The sequence below is a fragment of the Lampetra planeri genome, chromosome 28 (assembly GCF_965212315.1).
Source record: "Lampetra planeri chromosome 28, kcLamPlan1.2.h2, whole genome shotgun sequence".
NCBI lineage: Eukaryota > Metazoa > Chordata > Hyperoartia > Petromyzontiformes > Petromyzontidae > Lampetra > Lampetra planeri.
The window spans coordinates 2,885,154-2,905,782 of NC_136134.1; the positions used below are offsets into that span (position 1 = coordinate 2,885,154).

A 20,629-nucleotide genomic window follows, 5' to 3' on the forward strand; every position below is an offset into this window, starting at 1 on the left:
AAGTTTTTTCAGAGGTGGAAGTTGAAATTTTTCTACACTGGGTCTTCTACCAGAAGTTCCCAGAAAATCCACACTATTCATTTGGGCCTTCCATGTCTATCTGGTCAGTGCTCCAAGTGTCGGATCCAATTTACCACCAGGTGGTGATCAGTTGACAGTTCTGCCCCTCTCTTCACTCGAGTGTCCAGAACATAGAGCCTTAGATCCAATGATACAACTATAAAGGCAATCATTGACTTTCAGCCCAAAGTGTTGTGGTACCAAGTACATTTGTGAGCATTCTTGTGTTTGAACATGGTGTTTGTTATCAACATTATGTGACTAGCGCAGAATTCCAATAACATCTTACCATCATATTCAGATCAGGGAGGGCATTACTCCCAATCACGTCTCTCCAGGTATCGCCATCGTTTTCAACTTAAGCATTGAAGTCGCCCAGTAAGACTGTGGGGTGGATAGGTGGCACTCTGTCAAGCACTGCACCCACCGTCTCCAAGACGGCTGAATACTTTGAACTGCTGTTTAGTGTGTAATGTAGTAACTCGGCGGGAGACGACTTCACGGGTAACACACTCTTTATTTTATCAAACTCGTTTACAGGTGACTAACACCTACTTTGTATCTCGGGTGACAAACACCCACTTAGCTATCTCGGGTGACAACCACCCACTTAGTATCTCGGGTGACAAACACCCACTTAGCTACTTGGCGACTAACGCCCACTGAGCTACTCGGATGACCAACATCCACTTAGTATCTCGGGTGACAAACACCCACTTAGCTACTCGGCGACTAACGCCCACTGAGCTACTCGGATGACCAACATCCACTTAGCTACTCGGCGACTAACGCCACTGAGCTACTCGGGACACTCCCTGCCCGGGGTATCCGTCTCGACTGTGGGTCCCCAGCCCGACCCACAGGGGCGTCGGACCCCGGGTCCCACAGCCTCGCCTCCGAGCCACACAGGGCCCCGGTCCCCACAAGGACGGCGGGACTAGGGGTCTCGGGGCACTAGGTCTTCAGCTCCGTCTTCGGGTCTTCAACTGGGTAACTCTCCCCGAGTGCTCTCGCGCGTCCCCCTTTATACCCCACCTGCGGACGTCGCTGCGAGCACCCACTTATCCGACCAATCGCCGGGCGCTGGCTACGATCCTCTTTTCCCACATCTCATCGTGCCTCACCACCCACGCCGCGCCGCCCCGTCATCTGTCACTCCCGGCGCGCGCGTCCACACCACGCCCACAACGCGTGCCCAACCCCGCACCCCGCGCCGCCCCGTGATCCATCACTGTCACAGTCGGCGCACGTCAATACCACCACTACATCACCCCCTACCACATAGCTCGCAGCCGACCCGGCTGCTATAAAAATATACAAACCGCCCTGTGTGCCCCGTAACACAACACAACAACAAGAACAACAACTAACTTAACAACACAACACGACGCGAACACTACCATCCGCAACCCTCAACCAATGCCACCGCGACAATAGAACAATATATACAAACCGGCGAGTGACAATAGCAATGTGTATGCAAAAAGGAAAATAAATGGAAATTTTTTTTTTTTCTTTCGACTCGTGCAGTGTCCCCTTCTTCTTCCGAGCGTCCCTACAACGGGACATTACCCCGGCAGAGGGGAACACCGGGCGAGCTCGGTGTAGAGAAAAAACGTCTTCATGAAAATTGTTGAGACCTAGCCCGAGTCCGCCTTGCCGGTCCGTCGTACGGCACCAGACGCGGTTGAACGTCCGGTGGTGCCGGCGGTTCAGGAAGACATCGGCCAGGCATCGAGGACCCGTGCGTGCCCCGGGGTTCAGGCTCTCGACGGTCAGCAGCCGTCAAGCCCGAGGCACCTGGGGGTGGGTCAGGTGGAGACACGTGAGGATCAGCCTGCGACACCTCCCTCCCCGAGTCGACGGTCACATCACACGCCCGGTCGTCACGGCACAGAACGGGGTCACACGGTGCCGCATAGGGCTTCAGTCGGGAGGGGTGCACGTACCAACGGCGTTTCCCCCATTTAATCTGTATACTCTGGGGTCGTGCAACCCGCACAATTTCCACCGGTCCCCTCCAAGGTCTCAACAACTTGGGGGACGTAGCCAACGGTGCATGTGGACAATGCAGCCAGGCCTTATCGCCTGGTTTCCAATCATGCGTATGCACCCTCCGCTCATGCAATTTCTCGTTCGCAATTTGCCGCGACCGCGAATTCAACCTTGCCGCCTCCCGCGCTTCAGTCAATTTGGCGATATTAAATTTGATGTGGTCTGCCAATTTAGATTTTGCACGTGGCTGGGAAATCCCCAGTTGGACGTCCATGGCCGGATCGGCCTCCCGCCCATACATAAGAAAAAATGGGGAAAACCCCGTCGCCGCATGAGGGGCCATTCGATAGGCCGCGAGTACCCCCGGCACCTGTAAGTCCCAATCAACCTGATCGTCGCAGACCTGTTGGCACAACATAGACGTAATCGTCCTGTTCAGACGCTCAACCATCCCGTCAGTCTGCGGGTGGTAGGGGGAAGTACGCACTTTCTTTGTACCCAACAGGTCGCACACCTCGCGCAACAAAACGCTCGAAAAATTCTTTCCTTGATCCGTCAGCAAGCGTTCGGGGGCGCCCTTGTCCAAAACATAACCCTGGACAAAGGCGTCCGCCACCGCCGCAGCCGACTGGTTGGCGAGCGGCCATGCCATAGGCCATCGGGTGAAGTATTCCACGCCAACCAGCAGGAACCTATTTCCCCTTGGTGTAGCCGGAAAGGGCCCCAAGATGTCCAACGCTACCAATTCGTTTATACGCGAAACCTGAATGGATTGCAGCGGTGGATTAGCTGCCAATGGTGGCGGTTTCCTTTTGGCGCACCCTACGCATCCCTTAAGAATATTCGCCACGTCGTTACCCATCCCCGGCCAATAATAGTCTCGCTGGATTAGGGCGAGCGTTTTGTGAAAACCCAGATGCATGAGCCGTTCATGAGCTGCCAGAACAACCCTACCCCGCATAGCAACAGGCACAACGAGCACGTGACGCCGGGACATGTTGTCCCACTTCATCAAAAGGCCCTGTCTGCACACCCAGGAACCGACCCGCGCCTCCCCTTCCTCGGGAGCGCCAACTTTCCGACGTAGCGTAAGTAGGGAGCTGTCGGACATCTGGAGGCGGCCCCACTCAATGAGGGGCAACGACAACAGCGAATCCCTCCCCGTGGGGGCGTCCTCTCCCGGGGTGTCAGTGGCGGCGAGCGCAACTCCCGGGGTGCCGGCGACCGGGGGTTTGCACCGCGCCGATCCCAACAAACATGTGCAGTCCGTGCACGGAGGCAACCGCGACAAGGCGTCCGCATTTGAGTGTCGCAACCCCTTGCGGTAAATCGTCGTGAATTGGTAGTCTTGAAGGACCTCCAACCATCGGGACAATTGGCCCGATGGCTGTGCCACGCGCATAGCGTATTGTAGAGCCGCATGGTCCGTACGGACCGTAAAATGACGGCCGTAAAGATACGGCCTGAATTGCTGTGTAAAAAACACAATGGCTAACAATTCACGACGAGTTACGCAATAGCGTTGTTCGGCGGGGGAAAGAACTCTACTACCGTAGGCGACCACCCGTTCAACCCCCCCGACCACCTGTGAGAGCACCCCCCCGATACCCGTATTGCTGGCGTCCGTGTCAAGCAAAAACGGTTGTGTGAAATCGGGGTAACACAAGGGGGGAGCCTGCACCAAGGCGTCACGGAGGGAGCAGAACGCAGCCTCCTCTTCCGCCCCCCAGTGAAACCTCACACCCTTAGCCGTCAAAGCGTGCAGGGGCTTGGCTATGGTGGCAAATTGCTTGACAAAACGACGGTAATAGGAGGCGAAACCAATGAAACTACGAACCTCCGTGACCGAGGTTGGCGTTGGCCATGAGCTGACGCAATGCGTCTTAGCAGGGTCCGTCGAGATCCCTGAACGACTCACGATATGGCCCAAATACCTGACCGATTCCCGAAGCAGAAAACATTTAGCCGGTTTAAATTTAAGCTTAGCGGAACGCATCCTGAGGAACACCGCTCTCAGTCGCTGGAGGTGCTCCTCGAAAGTCCGACTAAAGACGATGATATCGTCGAGATAAATCAAACAGGTATCCCATTGGAGGCCCGACAAAACCAATTCCATGAGTCTCTGGAACGTGGCGGGAGCGGAATGTAAGCCCATGGGCAAACGGTTGAATTCAAATAGGCCCCCAGGTGTCCGGAAAGCAGTTTTAGGTTTAGACTCGTTATCGAGTGGCAATTGCCAAAATCCAGAAAGCAGATCGAGTGTGGAAAAAAACTGCGCTCCCGCCAAGGCATCCAGCGACTCATCCATCCTGGGGAGCGGATACGCATCCGCCATCGAGATTTTGTTTAAGCGGCGGAAATCGACACAAAACCGCAAGGACCCGTCCTGTTTCTTTACTAGGACAATAGGAGCACCCCACGGACTAGAAGAGGGCGAAATGATATCGGCCGCCAACATATCATTAACCGCCGATTGCACATGTTCCTTCTCGGCTGGGCTGAGCCGGAAGGGATTCTGACGAATAGGGGCCGCGTCCCCTGTAGCTATGTGGTGGCGCAACAGGTCAGTGCAGCCGATATCGTACTTATGTTTGCTGAACACGTCAGCAAACTCGATTAGCAAACCCCTCAATGCCCCCAATTGCACCCCGGACAAGTTAGCAGAACCGGCACACAACGAGTCCAACCACTCAGTCCCCTCATCACTTGGAGGATGCGACTTAACAGTGAAATCTGCTTGAGCCACGAGCCGTTCCTCAACGGGTAGCGGCGCGGCGTGAGCCAGCACCGTTCCCTGCGCAATTACGGCCGGCCGCGACCCCGTATTCAGGACCATTACGAACGGCTCACTGTCCCCTCTCACCATGGTTTGAGCAACCGCTAAGTCGAGGCCCCTACTGGCTCTGTTAGACGGCCCCAACAGCACCCCCTGTGCCTCCGCACCCACCTCAAGTGGCTTCCTGAACCGAAGGGGTACTAACATTTGCGATCCCGGGGGCACCCGTACAGTGTGAGTCGCCAGCGCCTGCACCGTCGCACAAACCGTGCGCACTTTGGTAGGGCTCGACAAGAACGCAACCCGCCGACCTGACGGAAGCTCTATGCAGGCCTGATCTATAAGAATTTTGATGGGCATTTTGGACAAAAAGTCCGTACCTAGCAAACAGGGAACGGCCAGCGATGATGATACAAAAATAGGGCCCGCCAATTTGATGTCACCAATGCAAATAGTCGCCCGAATCTGGCCGATGATCCCCAGGGATCCCCCATTCGCCGCATAAAATGGCACGTCTACTGGCAGAAGGGGTCTACTTTGGACGGGAAGAATGTTATAAATAAGGTCCGAGATGATGGTGGCCGACGCACCCGTGTCAACAAGCACCCGGACCTCAACCCCGTCAATGAACCCCGTTACCACGGACGACCCGGCCGACGCAGCCACGATCCTGTGGGCCAATTCGGACCACTCGACTGCTTGCGGGCCGCGTACGGACCCCCCTCGCCGAAATGAACCCCCGGCACCCAGCCGCGAACCCCCCACCGCGAAGCGGCGACCCGAATGTGCCGTGTTTGTGGACCGAACGTGTGAGGTGCCGCGACTTGCCGGGTTTTGTTGGGATGACTTGTGGCCCTGGTCGTCGTCCCGACGTGGTCCTGTGGCGCGCTGACGCGGGGCCCGGCACCCGGCTGCGACGTGACCCCGAAGGCCGCAGTTGTAGCAGACGACGGACGTCGTAGGTTTCGGTTGCTCCAGCTTGCGGGGCGAACGTGTGGGCGAACGACCTCCCGTTCTCCACTCCCCCGGACGTGATGCAGCGAAGGCCTGCTCCTGCACCGCAGCTGGCTGAGGTTCGGCGATCGTGGCGGCCAGTGCCGCGTTCCCCGCCCATTTGCAGACGACCCCCGGCTTGCGTTTGAGGACCTCGTACGCGTGAATGCTCGTGGCGATCGCCAGGGAGCATATATCCATCTCGTCCGCCACGTTGATGGGGACCCCCAACTCGTGGGCCAACACCAGCAGCTGCTCCGTCACCATGGCGTCCTTCCCCTCCTTATCTATGCGGGGAAAAGCTGCGTCCGCCAAGGCGAGTAGTGCCGTGCGATAGGCGAGCGTCGTTTCTCCAGCCACCTTCCGCCGATCGTAGAACTGGTGGCGACACGTGGAGGGCGGCCCGAACACCTTCGCCATCAGGTGTAGTGCGGCCTGGAGCGTAGAGCGGGACGACCTTGCAGCAGATGTGAAGGCTGCAAGCGCGTCGTCGTCAAGCATCGCTGGCAACGCACGCAGGGCAGTGGTGTCGGACCACCCCGACATCTCCTGATGAGCGAGGAACCTTCGTTGGAAGGCTCCCCAGTCGCCCCCATCCGCCTTGAACGCCGACAGCGCGGGCAATCTTTGCTGGAGGACCCGATCGTCGTCGACGTCGGAGAGATTTTCCCGCGCTCCGCTGTAGTTGTGTAAAATGTCGGCTCGGTTGTCAGGCGCAAAATGGAGGGCTCCGGCGCGCGCTGATGACGTGGGCTGCGCTGCGCGGAGGTGTCCGGCCACGTGGCGTCCGTCTTTCCCGCCAATCGGTGGCGGCCCCCCAAAAACGGCGGCAACTTCCAGACTTTTGGCGCGAAGCGCCTTTTGGCGGGAATCCTCCACCGTCGCTTCCTCCACGACCCCCGCAGCCGTTTTTTCCGCTCGCCGGAACGGAGATGTCGGCCAAGACAGCGGCGGCGGCGAGTAGTAACTCCGCCAACCGGGCGTGCGCGTCCTGGAGGCTGGTGTCGGAGGCAAGCGGAGCGTCGGCCATCACCGCGAAGTGCTGCATCGGCGGCAACTCCTCGTCCTCTACTCCCGAGGTCGGTGTCCCCGGTACGCCGTCGTCGTCCCGACCTCGCTCGTGGGTACGGGTAGTCTTCCTCGTGTCCATACTCCTTGAAGACAGGTTTACTTCTGACGCCAGTTGTAATGTAGTAACTCGGCGGGAGACGACTTCACGGGTAACACACTCTTTATTTTATCAAACTCGTTTACAGGTGACTAACACCTACTTTGTATCTCGGGTGACAAACACCCACTTAGCTATCTCGGGTGACAACCACCCACTTAGTATCTCGGGTGACAAACACCCACTTAGCTACTTGGCGACTAACGCCCACTGAGCTACTCGGATGACCAACATCCACTTAGTATCTCGGGTGACAAACACCCACTTAGCTACTCGGCGACTAACGCCCACTGAGCTACTCGGATGACCAACATCCACTTAGCTACTCGGCGACTAACGCCACTGAGCTACTCGGGACACTCCCTGCCCGGGGTATCCGTCTCGACTGTGGGTCCCCAGCCCGACCCACGGGGGCGTCGGACCCCGGGTCCCACAGCCTCGCCTCCGAGCCACACAGGGCCCCGGTCCCCACAAGGACGGCGGGACTAGGGGTCTCGGGGCACTAGGTCTTCAGCTCCGTCTTCGGGTCTTCAACTGGGTAACTCTCCCCGAGTGCTCTCGCGCGTCCCCCTTTATACCCCACCTGCGGACGTCGCTGCGAGCACCCACTTATCCGACCAATCGCCGGGCGCTGGCTACGATCCTCTTTTCCCACATCTCATCGTGCCTCACCACCCACGCCGCGCCGCCCCGTCATCTGTCACTCCCGGCGCGCGCGTCCACACCACGCCCACAACGCGTGCCCAACCCCGCACCCCGCGCCGCCCCGTGATCCATCACTGTCACAGTCGGCGCACGTCAATACCACCACTACAGGTGCATAAGCACAGACAACAGTGAGAGTTTTCCTTTGTGAGACCCGAAGTCTCATTGAGGCGACCCTCTTATCCACTGGGGCAAACTCCAACTGAACAGCACCCAGCCAGGGGCTTGTGAATATCCCCACACCCGCCCAGGGCCTCTCACCAGGGGTTACTCTGGAATAGGAGAGAGATCACCCTCGATCAAGAAGTTTGGTTTCAGTACCAATGCTGTGTGTGGAGGTGAGACCAACTATATCTAGTCGGTACCTTTCCACCTCCTCCACCAGCTCTGGCTCCCCCAGTAACGTGACATTCCACGTCCCAATAGCTAGGTGTCCATTGCCAAGGTCCAGTGCATCTGAGACCATCCCTCTCCCTGCCATACTGGCATCGCAACCGCCCCATACCCTTCGTCCTGTGGATGGTAGGCCCACCGGACAGGGCCACGTAGCCATTTCGGTCTGGGTCCGACCGGGTTACGTGGGTCACCCGGCCACCAGGCGCCTGCCGACGAACACCACCACCAGGCCTGGCTCCAGGGGGGTGTCCCGGTTTACCTTGTCCGGACGAGGTTCTCTGATTTTATATTTCAGAATCATTAATAAGGGGCTTTTGTTTGGACTATTATTTGTCTGGAACCTCCCCTCAAACCTGTTCGCCAAGGGAAATCCTATCAGGAGTACAAGACTCCAGGCGACATAGCTCTGAGGGCCATTGGAACAAACTAACCCCACCACTACGATAAGGTTAGGATCCTTCGGTGGGGTCTAAAGTGCATGCAAAAATATATTAGCGGTTATGATTGACAGGTGTACTTGCTGCTGCAGTATTGTGTAATAAAAAAAACTCGATCGCATAGGCTAACATCTGGGAAGAGAAAGGGAAAACTGGCCCAGCACTCTGAATAGGTGCATGGGACTATGACGTGAGATGGCCTCAGCAGCTCGGGGACAAGCACGTGTAGAGTACAGAGCAGGACACTAGCCCTGTCACTCAGAGAGTTGGCCATGACAGGACCACAGTCAATTACAGACACGCAAACTGCGGCAAGCTCTATCGTTCTAAGATCGGCCCTTTTCAGTGATTACAAGAAATGTTCAATTATTATAATCCTCTCAATAAGTGAAAGCTGAAAACTCATTATCTTCCGCTGATGAGAGTATACCATGGATTGTGTAATCAACACTGCACATAAATGGCAGCTTCAAAACCAATTGTGAAAACAACTTTTTTGACACGTTAGCCTCTCATAAATAAAAGACACATATTTTTATTGTCATTATTAATATTGAAACATACCGAGGTAATTTGTTCTTCTCCCTATGTAACACTCTCAAAGGGAGTGCTCCTAATCGTAGCTTGATACCTGTATAAAAGACACCTGTTCACAAAAGCAATCAATCAATCAGATTCCAAACTCTCCACCATGGCCAAGACCAAAGAGCTCTCCAAGGATGTCAGGGTCAAGATTGTAGACCTACACACGGCTAGAATGGGCTACAAGACCATCGCCAAGCAGCTTGGTGAGAAGGTGACCACAGTTGCTGCGATTATTCGCAAATGGAAGAAACACAAAAGAACTGTCAATCTCCCTCGGCCTGGGGCTCCATGTAAGATCTCACCTCGTGGAGTTGCAATGATCATGAGAACCGTGAGGAATCAGCCCAGAACTACACGGGAGGATCTTGTCAATGATCTCAAGGCAGCGGGGACCATAGTCACCAAGAAAACAGTTGGTAACACACTACGCCGTGAAAGACTAAAATCCTGCAGGGCCCGCAAGGTCCCCCTGCTCAAGAAAGCACATATACATGCCCCTCTGAAGTTTGCCAATGAACATCTGAATGATTCAGAGGACAACTGGGTGAAAGTGTTGTGGTCAGATGAGACCAAAATGGAGCTCTTTGGCATCAACTCAACTCGCCGTGTTTGGAGGAGGAGGAATGCTGCCTATGACCCCAAGAATACCATCCCCACCGTCAAACATGGAGGTGGAAACATTATGCTTTGGGGGTGTTTTTTTGCTAAGGGGACAGGACAAGTTCACCGCATCAAAGGGACAATGGACGGGACCCATGTACCGTCAAATCTTGGGTGAGAACCTCCTTCTCTCAGCCAGGGCATTGAAAATGGGTCGTGGATGGGTATTCCAGCATGACAATGACCCAAAACACACGGCCAAGGCAACAAAGGAGTGGCTCAAGAAGAAGCACATTAAGGTCCTGGAATGGCCTAGCCAGTCTCCAGGCCTTAATCCATAGAAAATCTGTGGAGGGAGCTGAAGGTTCGAGTTGCCAAACGTCAGCCTCGAAACCTTAATGACTTGGAGAAGATCTGCAAAGAGGAGTGGGACAAAATCCCTCCTGATATGTGTGCAAACCTGGTGGCCAACTACAAGAAACGTCTGACCTCTGTGATTGCCAACAAGGGTTTTGCCACCAAGTACTAAGTCATGTTTTGCAGAGGGGTCAAATACTTATTTCCCTCATTAAGATGCAAATCAATTTATAACATTTTTGACATGCGTTTTTCTGGATTTTGTTGTTGTTATTCTTTCTCTCACTGTTCAAATAAACCTACCATTAAAATTATAGACTGATCATTTCTTTGTCAGTGGGCAAACGTACAAAATCAGCAGGGGATCAAATACTTTTTTCCCTCACTGTAAAGGATGGACGGTATTTTGCAGCATTCTGGGCATCTTTGCAGCCCTTATTTAAAGATCACGCTTCTTACCCCATAGTTTGGAGAAGAGGCAGAATGACCCAGTGAGCTTGCTACGGCTGATGGGTACTCCCATCAAAGACATTAGATTAGGGAAACAAACGTTTAATGACATTAACTATTTTGTTTATACATTGACAAAACATTCACCATCTCAGATTTGCTGACAACATAGTCATGATAACATTGGATAGGAATGAACTGCTTGACATGGTATAAGAACGTCGCAAAAACTGCAAAGGTTGAGCTCAGGGTAATAACTATAACGAAAGCTGAGGTCTTGGACATGTTTCCTAAGCAACCGGCGATAACAATCGGAGAAACATACTGTAAAACAAAGCAGATTGTTGACCTAGGATGGCTCTCAAAGGTGGATAGATAAAATTAGTGAAATATATAGGTGAAGGAGAGTGGGGTAGAGTGCTTTTTTGAAAGCTGAACCTGAGCGTGATGAGTAACAAACCAATGTGGCCAAATAAATAAATAAATAGATAAATACTTCAGTGCACTCTACCTGCGGTGACGTGAATTTAGAAAAAAAGATGTGGCTTGCCATTGGCTTATAATGATGACGGCAAGTGTGTTGTAAAACAAACAATTGTCAACAATATAAATATGGGCGAAACATTTGCACTTTGAGAACAATAAAATTATATACTGTTAGAGTTGAATCATGTTTGCCCCGTTGTGAGTATTTAAGAGATCCAGCAGAGCAGCGGACACACAACTTCATCTTCAGGTTTCAAGAGGAGTTTTTTCGTGGAAACATATCGGAAAAGTACAAAACAAAATTTCACTTGGAACAAGCATATTTATACGTACAAAGGCATTGGAATATATAGTTTACTGAAGCTAAAAAAGGGGTTTTACCATCGTGATTTTATCGAAGGAGCTGAGAATTTTGGATTTTCTTTCACTGGAAGAGCTCTTATCTATCTGCAATGGAGCAGAACATTTTCAGATCAAAAGCTATCACTTGCGTCATATTTGCATTTCTCATTGTAAGATCAAAAGTTCAGGGTAAGTAAATATTACCTCGTATTAATATTTTTTTCTAAATTGCAATATTTCACTCTCATGTGTTTATTTTATTTTACATATATTAAAATTTTCAATTTCACAGTGTAGTATTGAATTCGTTTCATATTATGTGCGGTACGTGTTATTTGTATTTATAAATACTAAAACATATTGAACACCTACACTCATTGGTTCTTTCGGTAAAGTCACGTTGTTAGAAATAAAATAAAATAAAACTAAAATAAAACTGCTTAACTTTACCGAAAGAACCAAAGAGTATGGATTCCTGCAGTCACGAAAGCTTGAAATCAAGATTGGACACCTACATTTAAAGGATTTGTTTGTTTTTTGCAAAGTTGGCATTTAATTTAAATTGTGTAAGGTAAACGTTTTTCAAGTGTTGGTTTGAAAAAGGAGCAAACTTTTCATTTAATATTGCTTCAATATAAGTGTGCCTTCTGTTGATGCTATTTGTAGGAACTACAGTGACACCAGGAACAACAGAGACACCGGGAACAACAGGGACACCAGGAACAACAGGAACAACAGTGACACCGGGAACAACAGGGACATCAGGAACAACAGGGACACCAGGAACAACAAGGACACCAGGAACAACAGTGACACCGGGAACAACAGGGACATCAGGAACAACAGGGACACCAGGAACAACAGGGACACCAGGAACAACAGGGACACCGGGAGCAACAGGGACACCAGGAACAACAGGGACACTGGGAACAACAGGGACACCAGGAACAACAGGGACACCGGGAACAACAGGGACACCAGGAACAACAGGGACACCAGGGACACCGGGAACAACAGGGACACCAGGAACAACAGAGACACCAGGAACAACAGAGACACCGGGAACAACAGGGACACCGGGAACAACAGAGACAACGGGAACAACAGGGACACTGGGAACAACAGGGAAACCGGGAACAACAGGGACACCAGGAACAACAGAGACACCGGGAACAACAGAGACACCGGGAACAACAGAGACACCAGTGACATCAGTGACACCAGTAACACCAGGAACAACAGGGACACCAGGAACAACAGAGACACCGGGAACAACAGAGACACCAAGAACAACAGGGACACCAGGGACACCGGGAACAACAGGGACACCAGGAACAACAGAGACACCGGGAACAACAGGGACACCGGGAACAACAGGGACACCAGGGACACCGGGAACAACAGGGACACCAGGAACAACAGAGACACCGGGAACAACAGGGACACGGGGAACAACAGAGACACCGGGAACAACAGTGACACCAGGAACAACAGGGACACCAGGAACAACAGGGACACCAGGAACAACAGAGACACCAGTGACATCAGTGACACCAGTGACACCAGGACCAACAGGGACACCAGGAACAACAGAGACACCGGGAACAACAGAGACACCAGGAACAACAGGGACACCAGGGACACCGGGAACAACAGGGACACCAGGAACAACAGAGACAATGGGAACAACAGGGACACCGGGAACAACAGGGACACCAGGGACACCTGGAACAACAGGGACACCAGGAACAACAGAGACACCAGGAACAACAGGGACACTGGGAACAATGGGAACAACAGAGACACCGGGAACAACAGAGACACCAGGAACAACAGGGACACCGGGAACAACAGAGACACCAGGAACAACAGGGACACCAGGAACAACAGAGACACCAGTGACACCAGGAACAACAGGGACACCGGGAATAACAGAGACACCGGGAACAACAGGGACACCAGGAACAACAGAGACACCAGGAACAACAAAGACACCGGAATCAACAGGGACACCAGGAACAACAGAGACATCGTTAACAACAGGGAACCCGGGAACAACAGAGACACCGGGAACAACAGGGACAACAGGAACAACAGGAACAACAGGGACACCAGGAACAACAGTGACACCAGGAACAACAGGGACACCGGGAACAACAGGGACACCAGTGACAGCAGGAACAACAGGGACACCAGGAACAACAGAGACAACAGGGACACCGGGAACAACAGAGACACCAGGAACAACAGAGACACCAGGGACACCGGGAACAACAGAGACACCAGTGACATCAGTGACACCAGTGACACCAGGAACAACAGGGACACCAGGAACAACAGAGACACCGGGAACAACAGAGACACCAGGAACAACAGAGACACCGGGAACAACAGAGACACCAGGAACAACAGGGACACCAGGAACAACAGGGACACCAGGAACAACAGAGACACCGGGAACAACAGAGACACCGGGAACAACAGAGACACCAGTGACATCAGTGACACCAGTGACACCAGGAACAACAGAGACACCAGGAACAACAGAGACACCACGAACAACAGAGACACCAGGGACACCTGGAACAACAGGGACACCAGGAACAACAGAGACACCGGGAACAACAGGGACACCGGGAACAACAAGGACACCAGGAACAACAGAGACACCGGGAACAACAGGGACACCGGGAACAACAGAGACACCGGGAACAACAGAGACACGAGGAACAACAGAGACACCGGGAACAACAGGGACACCAGGAACAACAGAGACACCGGGAACAACAGGGACACCGGGAACAACAGAGACACCGGGAACAACAGAGACACGAGGAACAACAGAAACACCGGGAACAACAGGGACACCGGGAACAGCAGAGACACCGGGAACAACAGTGACACCAGGAACAACAGGGACACCAGGAACAACAGGGACACCCGGAACAACAGAGACACCAGTGACATCAGTGACACCAGTGACACCAGGAACAACAGGGACACCAGGAACAACAGAGACACCGGGGACACCGGGAACAACAGGGACACCAGGAACAACAGAGACACCGGGAACAACAGGGACACCGGGAACAACAGGAACACCAGGGACACCTGGAACAACAGGGACACCAGGAACAACAGAGACACCGGGAACAACAGGGACACCGGGAACAACAGGAACAACAGAGACACGAGGAACAACAGAGACACCGGGAACAACAGGGACACCGGGAACAACAGAGACACCGGGAACAACAGTGACACCAGGAACAACAGGGACACCAGGAACAATAGAGACACCAGTGACACCAGGAACAACAGGGACACCGGTAACAACAGAGACACTGGGAACAACAGGGACACCAGGAACAACAGAGACACCAGGAACAACAGAGACACCAGAAACAACAGGGACACCAGGAACAACAGAGACATCGGTAACAACAGGGAAACCGGGGACAACAGAGACACCGGGAACAACAGGGACAACAGGAACAACAGGGACACCAGGAACAACAGTGACACCGGGAACAACAGGGACACCGGGAACAACAGGAACAACAGGGACACCAGGAACAACAGAGACAACAGTGACACCAAGAACAACAGAGACACCGGGAACAACAGAGACACCAAGAACAACAGGGACACCAGGGACACCGGGAACAACAGGGACACCAGGAACAACAGAGACACCGGGAACAACAGGGACACCGGGAACAACAGGGACACCAGGGACACCGGGAACAACAGGGACACCAGGAACAACAGAGACACCGGGAACAACAGGGACACGGGGAACAACAGAGACACCGGGAACAACAGTGACACCAGGAACAACAGGGACACCAGGAACAACAGGGACACCAGGAACAACAGAGACACCAGTGACATCAGTGACACCAGTGACACCAGGACCAACAGGGACACCAGGAACAACAGAGACACCGGGAACAACAGAGACACCAGGAACAACAGGGACACCAGGGACACCGGGAACAACAGGGACACCAGGAACAACAGAGACAATGGGAACAACAGGGACACCGGGAACAACAGGGACACCAGGGACACCTGGAACAACAGGGACACCAGGAACAACAGAGACACCAGGAACAACAGGGACACTGGGAACAATGGGAACAACAGAGACACCGGGAACAACAGAGACACCAGGAACAACAGGGACACCGGGAACAACAGAGACACCAGGAACAACAGGGACACCAGGAACAACAGAGACACCAGTGACACCAGGAACAACAGGGACACCGGGAATAACAGAGACACCGGGAACAACAGGGACACCAGGAACAACAGAGACACCAGGAACAACAAAGACACCGGAATCAACAGGGACACCAGGAACAACAGAGACATCGTTAACAACAGGGAACCCGGGAACAACAGAGACACCGGGAACAACAGGGACAACAGGAACAACAGGAACAACAGGGACACCAGGAACAACAGTGACACCAGGAACAACAGGGACACCGGGAACAACAGGGACACCAGTGACAGCAGGAACAACAGGGACACCAGGAACAACAGAGACAACAGGGACACCGGGAACAACAGAGACACCAGGAACAACAGAGACACCAGGGACACCGGGAACAACAGAGACACCAGTGACATCAGTGACACCAGTGACACCAGGAACAACAGGGACACCAGGAACAACAGAGACACCGGGAACAACAGAGACACCAGGAACAACAGAGACACCGGGAACAACAGAGACACCAGGAACAACAGGGACACCAGGAACAACAGGGACACCAGGAACAACAGAGACACCGGGAACAACAGAGACACCGGGAACAACAGAGACACCAGTGACACCAGTGACACCAGGAACAACAGAGACACCAGGAACAACAGAGACACCACGAACAACAGAGACACCAGGGACACCTGGAACAACAGGGACACCAGGAACAACAGAGACACCGGGAACAACAGGGACACCGGGAACAACAAGGACACCAGGAACAACAGAGACACCGGGAACAACAGGGACACCGGGAACAACAGAGACACCGGGAACAACAGAGACACGAGGAACAACAGAGACACCGGGAACAACAGGGACACCAGGAACAACAGAGACACCGGGAACAACAGGGACACCGGGAACAACAGAGACACCGGGAACAACAGAGACACGAGGAACAACAGAAACACCGGGAACAACAGGGACACCGGGAACAGCAGAGACACCGGGAACAACAGTGACACCAGGAACAACAGGGACACCAGGAACAACAGGGACACCCGGAACAACAGAGACACCAGTGACATCAGTGACACCAGTGACACCAGGAACAACAGGGACACCAGGAACAACAGAGACACCGGGGACACCGGGAACAACAGGGACACCAGGAACAACAGAGACACCGGGAACAACAGGGACACCGGGAACAACAGGAACACCAGGGACACCTGGAACAACAGGGACACCAGGAACAACAGAGACACCGGGAACAACAGGGACACCGGGAACAACAGGAACAACAGAGACACGAGGAACAACAGAGACACCGGGAACAACAGGGACACCGGGAACAACAGAGACACCGGGAACAACAGTGACACCAGGAACAACAGGGACACCAGGAACAATAGAGACACCAGTGACACCAGGAACAACAGGGACACCGGTAACAACAGAGACACTGGGAACAACAGGGACACCAGGAACAACAGAGACACCAGGAACAACAGAGACACCAGAAACAACAGGGACACCAGGAACAACAGAGACATCGGTAACAACAGGGAAACCGGGGACAACAGAGACACCGGGAACAACAGGGACAACAGGAACAACAGGGACACCAGGAACAACAGTGACACCGGGAACAACAGGGACACCGGGAACAACAGGAACAACAGGGACACCAGGAACAACAGAGACAACAGTGACACCAAGAACAACAGAGACACCGGGAACAACAGAGACACCGGTAACAACAGAGACACCGGGAACAACAGAGACACTGGGAACAACAGTGACACCGGGAACAACAGAGACACCGGGAACAACAGAGACACCAGGAACAACAGAGACACCAGGAGCAACAGGGCCACCAATAAAAGAGTAAGAATTAATTTTAATATGGCTCAAAATTAGCTACGATCTTATTGATCAGAAAGTTTAAAGTTCATTCATTGTGATATTTAATGTTCAAATTGTTGCCTTAATAATATTGTATATTTGTGTGATTAATTTTACAACTCAATATATGGATAAGATTTAATAATATATTACATGTTGCTGAATGCATATTTAACCTTGTGTTTATATTCATCCTGCTTCATATCTCTTGTGTATTATTATGATCACTGTGTATATATGTATTTAAACATGTATATATCATGTTAATACTATACGCAGCATGCTTGAATATATAAGTTGCATGTATATGTTTGTGTCTATTTATAAACATAGAGTTTGACTTTTGAGAAAATAACATAAAAAATGCATCCATCATTAAAGCATTAATGTGTGACTAAATTCATCATCATCACGGTCCATGGGCAGAAAGCCATAGGTGTCCAGGGAACATTTCGTCATTTGGTTCCACTTTCGTCTGTCTTGTGCCAATATGCTTAAGTTGTGCCACATCTTTCTGGCACAAACCTCTTATCTGGTCAAGCCATTCTCTGTTGTATTCTTCACTTTCCGGTTCCTTCGATTTTTCCGAAAAACACACTTTAAATTAATTTGTTGTTGTCCTACATATGTGTAGCAAATATGTGTAGGATGGCGACTAAAGCATGTTTTATTAAAGTATTGAGATAGTTATCATTTCAACTTCATCTTTCATCACTCTAATAACTTTGAATTTCAGCTGCCCGGACGAAGACAAATACTACTGGTACAGCAGCAACTGTTCAAAGATCTCCAAGATAGCCGTGATCGTAGGGATCACTGTACCGCTTGCAGTCCTGCTCATCGTCGGTGTGATCCTACTGGTGTGGCGCAATTGCAGGAGAACACCGCTGCATGACAGGTGAGCACATCGTGTGCCACATTCCTGTTTCGCAGACTTGACTCTCCATCGAACATGGGCAAAGATTTGAGTTAAAGGTGTTGGGTGGCATGGGTAATGGAGTGAACATTGTCCATTTGGTGACAATGGGGAGGTAATTACAAACAATTATAAACAATTGCTTTGATTGGTGTCGACCTACTGCCGGTGTCGGAGCCTTCTCCTACATTAACATTAGCTGCCCCGCCCATCTCTAAACCTTTATAAACAGATTTCCCTCAGAGGCTCACCTCCCTGTTCCTGATGACGACCGCTTGTGTTGCGATCGAAACTTCGTGATGTTTTTATGATTTTTTATTCACTTTCTTTTTATTTTATTGTTATTATTTTTTCTGTCTATGTGACTTTACCGAAAGAACCATAGAATATGAATTTCTGCAGTCACGAAAGTTTATGTCAAAATAATTTTTTTTTTTATATATATAGCTACCCCAACCCAATGGATGATTCACCACTAGCAGGGAATGTTGTCAAAATAGTAATGCATTGACTTGGCTGAGAGCACACCAGAGTTTGATTCATGATTTTAAATATCCAGGTTGCATTGTAGCATTGCTATATGGATTTAGAGCAACACTTGGCAGTTACATTTTTGACTTGGTACTGAACTTGGAGGAAAACATATGGCAGTGACGTGTTCACTTTAACTCATGGGCAAAATCAGGAGTGGTTCGCCCACTGACTTTCTCAAAATTATTTTGTTGTGTTTTTAAATATATATAATGATTCTTTCAACGTATATTGCCTAAGGAAGATAACATTTTAAGTTCATATTAGAAAGCGCTGCAATGCAGTCTGATTTGTGCCTTGGGGAGGTCTCGGGGCGGCTGTGAAGGCGTCCGAGTGAGAGAAATCCCTTCATTCATTGCGATTTGCTTCGCATTTTAGCCACGCCGTTTGAGACCCATTCACGGTGGTGAAAAAGTGGCGCCCATGGCAGTAATGACTTCGTCACAACGTGATGTTGCACTGTGCAAAATATACAGGCCACGGTCTACACGCTCTAGGCTTTTGGCACTGTCAAAGTGGTTGAGTAGTGTGGACTTGAGGGTCATGGGGAGTGCTTTTGAGTGCTTTGTTGTTTTGTTTCGTATTGTTCTTAAATTACTATTGTTGGTAGATAAGACATTTAGGTATATGACTTTCACGGGAAGGCCAATAACATGACGAAGTTTTTCTTAGAACACCAAATTTTCAGAGGTCACTCACAACAACCCCACCTAATGGAAATTTCACGAGCCACCCATGGGCATAATGTTAATTTAAATAATTTGCTTTTTGTGTTGAAGCTTAGATCTTCATTAAATTGTAGCTTCAGTGCTTTCATAGAACTTTTAATGGTTGTAATTAAAATAACTTACATTCATTTATACTTTGTTTTGGTTTACAAATATAGTGCTGTATAGTATTTAAATTTGTGCAACATACCTTTAAATTAAAACAGTACTTGACGACAGAAATAACATAAGGCATTCAGACACCAATGACATTTAAAAATGCAATTAGCCACAATACACAAATCACGACCTGTATTTGCTTGCAATTAATACAGACATGTGCTTCGGGCTATGGGATACGTCAGCAATAAATTAACATTTTCATTTGCACATTTTCATGTAACAAAGACAATGTTTTTATTTTACGTTTCCAGTTATTTTGTGAACAAAGACGGCACGTATGAAGACACTGTTAAAATTTTGGATGTGAAAAAAATCGGTAAGTGACCAATTGATGTCTTCATAAAGAGTGACGAGCACGGTTGGCGATGTATGGTGTAAAATAAATTCAACATACATACAATAGAATCCTGTATATATGTATTGTTTATATTGTCATTCCTAACTTTAAACTTGAATAAAGTCTCCATGTGAATACTATTGGGATAAAACAATGAGACCACATATTTATATAATGTGCAGCTTAAACTTTTTAAATATGCTGTGTTTTTTTTTTACAGATTTTGACCAAGTTGATACCACTACATCAGTAAGTATGAGTTTGATTGTTTATTCTGTAATAATAATTACATTGTATAATAATCACATATTGTATATATAATAGTACAAAGTATGTTATAATGTAAGCTGGTCAACATAATTAAACATTTTTAAAGTTGCACAAGCATTGGAGTACCAAGTCACGTAATGTTATTTTCATACAGCGTGAGTCTTGCAAATTACAACGTTGTACCGGAGAGGTGTGGGAAGCCACAGAC

At 50.5% G+C, this 20,629-nt stretch overlaps 1 protein-coding gene across 1 annotated transcript in view; it reads left to right on the forward strand.

Annotated features, from left to right (window-relative positions):
- Positions 1-20,393, forward strand: part of LOC144728249 (uncharacterized) — a 37,550-nt gene extending 17,157 nt beyond the window's left edge. The window contains exons 3-7 of the mRNA XM_078607556.1: positions 11,381-11,539; positions 12,017-17,459; positions 18,214-18,375; positions 20,066-20,130; positions 20,372-20,393. Of these exons, the coding sequence (XP_078463682.1) occupies positions 11,381-11,539; positions 12,017-17,459; positions 18,214-18,372 (5,761 nt within the window). The 3' untranslated portion in view covers positions 18,373-18,375; positions 20,066-20,130; positions 20,372-20,393. The remainder of the gene's footprint in view (positions 1-11,380; positions 11,540-12,016; positions 17,460-18,213; positions 18,376-20,065; positions 20,131-20,371) is intronic.
- The last annotated feature ends 236 nt before the right edge of the window (positions 20,394-20,629 follow it).